Below are 7917 nucleotides of genomic sequence, written 5' to 3'. Positions count from 1 at the left end.
ACTGTGTTCGCAAACCAGGTACGCGAACAACAGCTCCGGACCCAACTCAGGTAAACCCGTTCGCATACTAGGTATGCAAACAAGAGTCCCGGATCTTCTCAGGTAAATCCGTTCGCATACTAGGTACGCAAACAATAGTTCCGGACCTGAATCATCATTATACAGTTCGCATACCTAGGTATGCATATCGTGTTGTATCCAGACATGGGTAATCGTTCTAAACTCTCATTTCAATCATTGGAACACCCTTGGAAGACGACAATGGTTGTCTCACACAAACCATTAGCTTCAAGTAATTTCAAGTGATCGAATGATCAATACGAAAGTTCCCAAGTAAACATCAAATGACTGTCTCACATAAATCATATAAGATCTTCCAGGTAATTTTCACATGATCATCTTTTGACTTAATATTTAGTTTCCAACAAATAGATTGTTTCCAACTAAACTCGTCAAGAATATGATGAACATAGCTAAAGCAAAAAGCTTCCAACACATATTTCGAGAAATAGATAAGCGAGATAAACTCGACTCGAAATATCAATTGTGTATAATGTAAAAGTCTATATAGCTATATGACTCAGTCTCATTAGAAGATAGAATATATTAGACTCCTGAGTGATAGATAAGTTATTTTTAGTCTCCATATACCTTTTGTTGATGAAGCAGTGGATCTTTTTCTTCAATTGGTGAACGCCGTGAAGTCTAAAGCTCGACTACACGTTCTATCCTAATCCGAGACATAGCTATAAGTAGATTAGAAATCAAGTATATGGTTTTTCTCAACTAAACTTGACAAACAAGCTTGAGATAGCAATGCTATCGAGTTCGACCGAGGACAATTTTCTAACAGGAAGGATCATAAATCGCATGACAATGACAGAAATAGTCACCGATGGCTTCAATCTTGCAGATCGTAAACCTGTTTAGGTAACATATTAAAAATAAATAGTTAAGAAAAGGATAATTTTGACCTGCTGGTAGGGTTTTAGGGCATATTATCATCTTTTTTAACGATGTGTGTGTCAAGTCAACAATAGTTGACTTGACTTGTGTTCCTATTTAAGGCATATTATCACTTTGTCGGTAAGAACTAAGACTTTTATCAATAATATTACAAGCTTTCTTAATTGTCGCGGATAACTATTTGTTGCTTCAATCTAGTATGTAATTGCTTAATCCCTGTTGCTATATCTTTTTTGTAGCTCTTTTGGTTGGTTTTTCTAGTGGTTTGAGAAGGAAATTTTGTTTTGAGCTAGTCCATGATATGGGCACGCGAGTGGAGTCATCCTTTAGTCTGGTAACAAGGGATGAGAATCAAATTTTCCAAGGCCAAGGATTGGCCAGTGAAAACTCTACAAAACTTTAGTTAAATGATTAGAGCGCACGCAACCCCTTGATGAGCCAGGTCCGTAGCTTCAAATTATTATAAATGAAGCTGATGACTAAAGCCTTTTCAGCCCATAACGAAATCGCAGAAAAATAATGATATGTCGTATGGTGATGTCGAAGTGATAGTATGGCAATGGCACAAATCTGTCCAACATGTTGCATAGTCCTAGGCAGAAAGACCAAATAGAAGGGAAAAATGAAAAGTAAAAAAAAAAATATCAGTGTTGAACATATTTGCCAAAATTCATTAGCAATTCTTTCTTTGCAGGGAGCTGAAATATTAGATAAAATCACAAAACATAGTATAAAGTAAGAGGGTTTACACCTTTCTAACAACAGAAGACAGTAAGCATAAGACAACCCTAGTAAAAGAGAGATACATTCACACTTTTAATTCTACTATATGTTACCGTTTACGACAGTTTCGTGACTACTACGAACTGGCATTCCAAGTCTATCCAATCTGCCTGAACCAGGATAAGCCTTGCTTGTGAAGTTGGTATGCAATGTTGAACTTCTTTGAGTACTTGACGACCTAAACTCGCCCAAGCCGAGATTAGAATACTTCTTTATTGAACTAGATTTTTCAAATTCGAGCCGTTGTTTAGGCGCACTTTGTGATCTGACTTTAGCTTTGAATGATTCAGTATTCGACATGTAATTGGGGTAATCTGAATACCCACTTAGAAAACTTCCTGAACAGTCGCTTTTTGCAGGTGTGAAGGGACCTCTCCTTTCACTACCAGGCCGTGAAGATGCTGAGTAGAACTGCGGGCTATTGTCAGCTGTGCGGAAAACTGCTTCTTCAACTTCACGTGGAAACTTTCTGCGGCTAACAGATTGAACTTCGCCAGAAGATGTACTTGGAGCTGATAGTTGGGCAGTTGTGGAGTCCTTAGAGGGTGAATCCATTGTTGTATAGCTGTGACTGGCTCGATCTTGATTTGAGGTATGCCTTGCAGATGAGGAGTACCTGAGTTTTGAGTTACCATGGGGTTTCCCGGGATCTATTTCGAGAATTTTATCACTCTTTTCATCATCAAGTGGCCCAACTCTTCTATTTTGATTCTCGTCCATCCAGTGGTCTAGCCAATTCCAACCTGTTTGAGCTCTTTCAGGATCAACAATCTCTCTAGGATTTGAATGTGAGCCATTCCTCTGCAAGCAGTTGGCAAACAAAAGTAGCTAAGATTTCCCTACAAAGCTTCTCTGACGCTTCATGAAAATATATCATATAGATCTACAAAAATTTACCTTCAGGGATGACGAGCGTTCATGCCTCGTACTATTTGAGCGAATGCCACGCTCATACTTCTCAGGAGTTCCAGGACCCTATTAGAAGATCGAACGAGCAAAGTAAAAAACATTTCACTATGTCAGATAGTGTATTTGTGTTTACAAATTTAAAAGTGCAGACTATAGAAAATAAACTAAGTGAATAAAATAGGCATAAGAGAATGCTTACAGGTTGGTGAGATAGGGAAGGTTTGCGGCTGTGATGATATCGAAATTCTGAACTATGATTACGACCGGATCTTGCTCGGACCTGTACTCTTACAAGCGCTTGCATGCATCGTAGTGTATCTGTTGTCTTCTTTCTGACAATGTGCCCTCTCACCAATGCTTGAAGCTTTACCAATCCTTTCAGGGCCCGTAAAGCTCTTCTTGCCTTCAAAACATACAACAGGCAATAAGAAACTAAGAGACGTGCCCCCAACCCAAATCTAAAATTACATTCAGACAGATAGGCTAGGCTATGAAAACGTTAGCTGTATTCTTTTTTGCTGTACTCTTTTTCTTTAATCTGGCAAAAATCATATTCTATTGCAGCACCCATAAGACCATAACAGCTTTTTTGTGACAGAATATCACCAAATAAAACTATTCCTACTTTTCCAGTATTTGGGCTGTCCACAAAATCGGAAGAGTCTTTTCTGCAAACAAGTCAACAACTAGTCATAGGACTCGTAACTAGATACGATAATCAAAAAAAGCTAAACCAACTTCCACAATGGAGTAATCTCTAATCCCATTAACTCTAAAAAGTTTTAAGTCTGCCTATAATTTCACCTTAATTAATAATCAATTAATTCAAATGCTGCACTCACAGAAAAAAAGGTCAAAAAGAAAAACACCTACTATAAGTCCTAAAAAGAGACATACTAGAAGGCGAAGAAGCTCTAGAAAGTGAGATCAAATGATTTTACTAAAGCTAGTGATCATTAACATAACCATACGGCGGGAAGCAAAAAAGTTCAAAAATTTGAAAGAAGAAATTTTCATTTACAGACTTTTGAAAACAAAGACAATTTTCAAAAAAAAAGAACTTGTCAGGTAATGATTTTTTCTTCACTCACTTGCATAAAACCAAATCATTTTAGTTTTTTTAGACATTGAAGGGGTAGGGGGAGTGGAGAAACATAATAAGTCTAACATTGAAGAAGAAAACGACTTCTCACTAACCAATTTGTCACCCCCACCCACAGACTTTAAAAGTTAAGCACGATTATCTGACTAAATTGGCATTTCCACATCATTAATCATTATAGTACATCAATCAGTCAGTCACCCCTAAACCATTACCACTCGTCAACCCCTATTCGACCAAGAGTCCAAATAAGACTAGCCACCGACACACGAAACACACGTAGAGCCACTCTAAATTTCAAAGGTCATGTTCTTTGAAATTTTAATTGACGTGTATTATTTTCCGTAGACTATGCCCACGTTTTTCAAGCAGATTACAGCCTCATGTAACTTTCTAACTATTGTGACAGGTTCCTAGGATAAAATCTAGCAGGGTCCTGTTTTGCATGGACAATGCATTCTGTTGAACATTAAAAGGTGTACCGAAACAGGACAATTCGATAAACTAAAATTACCAGCATACCCTTAGAACAGCAAAACAGAACAGAGTTCATTAAAAGTCTTTAGACAATGATTCTATAGAAGAAGATAAGCTTGTGACTTGTGAGTTCATCACCTCACCTGCACTTGCATTGACCAAGTCAACTAAGTAGTACACTCTAAAATTCTAACGGACGGTTCAGATTAAATTAGACAGCTCACATTTTCATGACTCAGTCCAACCAACATACAAAATCTAATTTTACATGATGTAATCAACCAACCTAATATCATCAAACGGTCTAAGTTTTCAACAGTAGTTTAATAAAAGTACACTACAAAGCTGTGGATCAAACCATTATCTCAAATAAGGAAACTGATAAACATACAGTTAAAAGAAACAAACAGAAGAAGAAAAAATCCATTAATGGAAATAGTAGTAGTCACGGGTGCTCTACACTCACTGCGCATGTTAGCAAGCCATCAATAATGAAGGGAGAAACTACCAGATTCAACAAAATGACGGAATTTTAACCATTCTCTGTCAGTTACTAATTTCTGATAACGTATTTTTCTTTAAAACGGAAACAAAATAATGAAACAAGTAACCGATAAAAATAGATAAAAACGCGTTTTTTTTATTCTTTTTTACTTAAAACAGAGTCTTTTATCCACAGATTACGGTAACTAAAAACAGAAAAAGATTAAAATTTTAACGAATCTGATTGTAACGTAATCCAGAAAAAAACGTTATGAAATCTTACCAGATAACCACGAAAAGCGGATTGAATCATCAAAGCAGAGAATTCTTCTCTTCTCAAACCACCACCACCATTTCCTCCGGTTGATGAAGATGTACTAACATACGCCGTGGTGGTAGTAACAACATTACGCCCACTACTACTAGTTAATTTAACAACAGCAGCTGCAGCATTAGCTGCTGCTACGGCAGCTTCAGCAACTGCAGCCGTCGCTGCTGCAACTGCAATTGCGTGTTTATTCTGATCTTCATCATTTCCTCTGTTATGAACTAAATAAGATGAAGTTGATAGTGAAGATGATGAAATTTCTCTGTATGATGACCCTTTTCTTTCGTTTACTGATGTTGTATCCAAAATTGGTTCTTTATTGTCTCTGAAAGATCTAAGGAAACCCCATTTTTTCTTGTTACCTGGTTTGGTTGTTTCTGAAGAACTTAATCCATCTTTCTTACTGTTAGCACCACCACCACCGCCACCTAATAATCCACGAAACCACCTAGCAGTTTTCCCCATTACATTAAATTACACTGGAATTTTGTTTTCATTTTCAGTAACTAAAAACCCACCATTTTCTGTTTGTTGTTTTTGTTTTTCTGTGGGAGAGAAAGTGGAGAGATGAAGAAGAAGAAGAAGTAAGTAGGGATGAGAGAGTGAGTGAAGAAAAAATGCAGAGGAATTAGCCTAATTTTATATACGTGGGGGGTGAGAATGTGAAAGGAGAGGTCTGAAAAGGAATTTAATAAAATAATATAAAATGATCCTATGCACCACAGAGTAACATAAAAAATAGAATGTGTCGTTTAGTTTAGCTGACGCGAGGACCTTGATTTTATTTTAATTTTCCTGCTGAGCAGTAGCATCCAGAATAGCAGACGGTAGCTGAGGGCTGAAGCTACGGGGGACATGCTAACATGCATATACAGCTGCGGTTTAGAATTTAGATTTAGCTTTGAGAGGCTTTGGATGGAATTTTACATGTCGTTCTACTCATAGCTTGTGTGAACACTCGGGTCACGAAGGCATCCGAATGATCACAACCAATCATCGTAATCTAGAGTGATTTGTGGTGATGATATCTAAGTGTTGATTCCTTGGCTCAAAACCTTCGGGTTTATCACAGTCTCATCTAATAACTCCATGCGGGGTGTTTGCGCACGGGATATAGGTAAAAATAAAGAAAACAATACATACAAGTAAAGATCCGTGGGGTTAGGCAAATATAAAGTGCTGAAATATAAACAAGACCGAGGTTTACGTGGTTCAGCACTAAGGCCTACGTCCACGAGTTTTGTTGTTTCACTATGTTCCTCACCGTTACAAGAGTAGTCGAATGACTTTTGGGTTTACATGTATTTTCTCTTCTAAAGGATTAACTTACACTCGAAATCTCTCTCTCCTTCCCTTCCTGATTTTTCCGATCCCCCTTCCTCTTGGTGGAGAGGGGGTATTTATAGGGTTAGAGTGTGGAACCCATCTCTGAAGGCCGTTGGAACCTTATCTTCTAGTGTCTTGTGTCAATCACGCAGAGGTCTGCGTTTGCCACTTGATCACGCAGAGACATCCTCGCTCGTCCCACGGGTTGATCGACACGTATACTGCTCAGAGTGTTTAATGAGGGTAGTTGAGATGCCTGCCCGTGTCAGACAAGTGTCTTCTGCCCCTGTCACGTCCGTGTCAGCTAACTTTCTCTCCACCGTTGATCTTAGCTTCTTTTGGGGATGAGATAAAGTAACTCCTTGGGGTTTATTTGGTGTTCCATAGTGCATCGTATTTTGATGTCTTGGCCTGCATGCTTTCCACGTATCTTTATATATACACCTGTCTGATGGTGAGATATATGTATACACAATTTGCCCATTTTCTTTGGGCTTGAATGTTTAATGGGTGCATTGAAGAAAACAGTCGTTGCATATTCTTCTATCTCTCCTAATAACTTTTCCTAGATACTTGGGCACGTCTTTTATTTGTGCATTAACTGCTCATGTAACGGGCACGTTTCCCATTCCTCCATTAATTTCCTTCTCTTTCTTTCGGGTATATTAAGGAGAGAAATAAAATTAATTTCATTCTTCCTAAACATTCTCTCGGTTTTCATTCTTCGTTCTTCAGCCCTTAAATTCTCTGTCAGTCTTCATTCTTCCGCCCTTAAATTCTCTGTCAGTCTTCATTCTTCAGCCCTTAAATTCTCTCCACCTTAGCATTAATCACGCTTGCCTCCTTTTTATTTCTGATTTGTTCTTTCTGCTGCTGTTTTTGCTGGTAAGTTTTTCTTTTCTTTGTTTCCTCGGTTTTACGCTATGTTGATTTGTAAATTTTCTGCTACTGTTGTTCCTTTTTTGTGATGAAGAACTTCTTTTAATGCTTGCATGCTAGTTTTCCCCTGTTCTTCGTCTTAAATCAAGGAGGCCATTGTTTTCTTGTATTGATTGAGCTTTTCAGGGTAGGGATTTTATGGAATTTCGAGCATGTATGCTAATTTTAGGGTTTCTGCGTTATCGTGTGTGGATTGCTATTTATGTGGTTTTTTGATCGTTGGTAATGTCCTTGAGTTTGTTTTTGACTTGTTTATGATTAATCTTTTCGCAGCCATGTCTGACCGTCCGCGGCTTCCTTATCAGACTCCTGGTTCTGGTCTATCGAGATCTCCTCCGCGTAGAGAGACTCAAGATGATGTTCGTAGAAGTCGAGTTTCTTCTGGGGCGAAGGCCTCATCTTCTAGGGAAGAGGTTCCTTCGACAAATCCTTCTGGGGCTCGAAAAGTCTTCGATCGCGCGGTGTCTCGTCCTCGTGATGATGTTAGGAGTACGCAGGCACCGACTCGTGCTGTCGCTTTTGATGTTCCTCCTCTACGTTCTGTAGTTCCCGAGCATCATCTGCCGCCCCCTCCTACAACTTCTTTTAAAGGGAAGAATACGAA

General features: G+C 38.5%; 1 protein-coding gene across 1 annotated transcript; it reads right to left on the bottom strand.

Annotated features, from left to right (window-relative positions):
• Positions 1 to 1625: 1625 nt before the first annotated feature.
• On the bottom strand, positions 1626 to 5677 carry LOC113306542 (protein IQ-DOMAIN 1-like). The gene is made up of 4 exons (XM_026555467.1): positions 5004 to 5677; positions 2858 to 3061; positions 2647 to 2724; positions 1626 to 2550 (listed from the first exon to the last, which is right to left on the bottom strand). Exons 1-4 carry the CDS (start codon positions 5511 to 5513, stop codon positions 1792 to 1794), a joined length of 1551 nt encoding a protein of 516 aa, XP_026411252.1. The 5' UTR covers positions 5514 to 5677; the 3' UTR covers positions 1626 to 1791.
• Positions 5678 to 7917: the final 2240 nt, after the last annotated feature.

Source organism: Papaver somniferum, chromosome 8, assembly GCF_003573695.1.
Source record: "Papaver somniferum cultivar HN1 chromosome 8, ASM357369v1, whole genome shotgun sequence".
Lineage (NCBI taxonomy): Eukaryota > Viridiplantae > Streptophyta > Magnoliopsida > Ranunculales > Papaveraceae > Papaver > Papaver somniferum.
The sequence above is the reverse complement of the archived record's forward strand: the minus strand, read 5'-3'. Positions and strand labels throughout refer to the sequence as shown.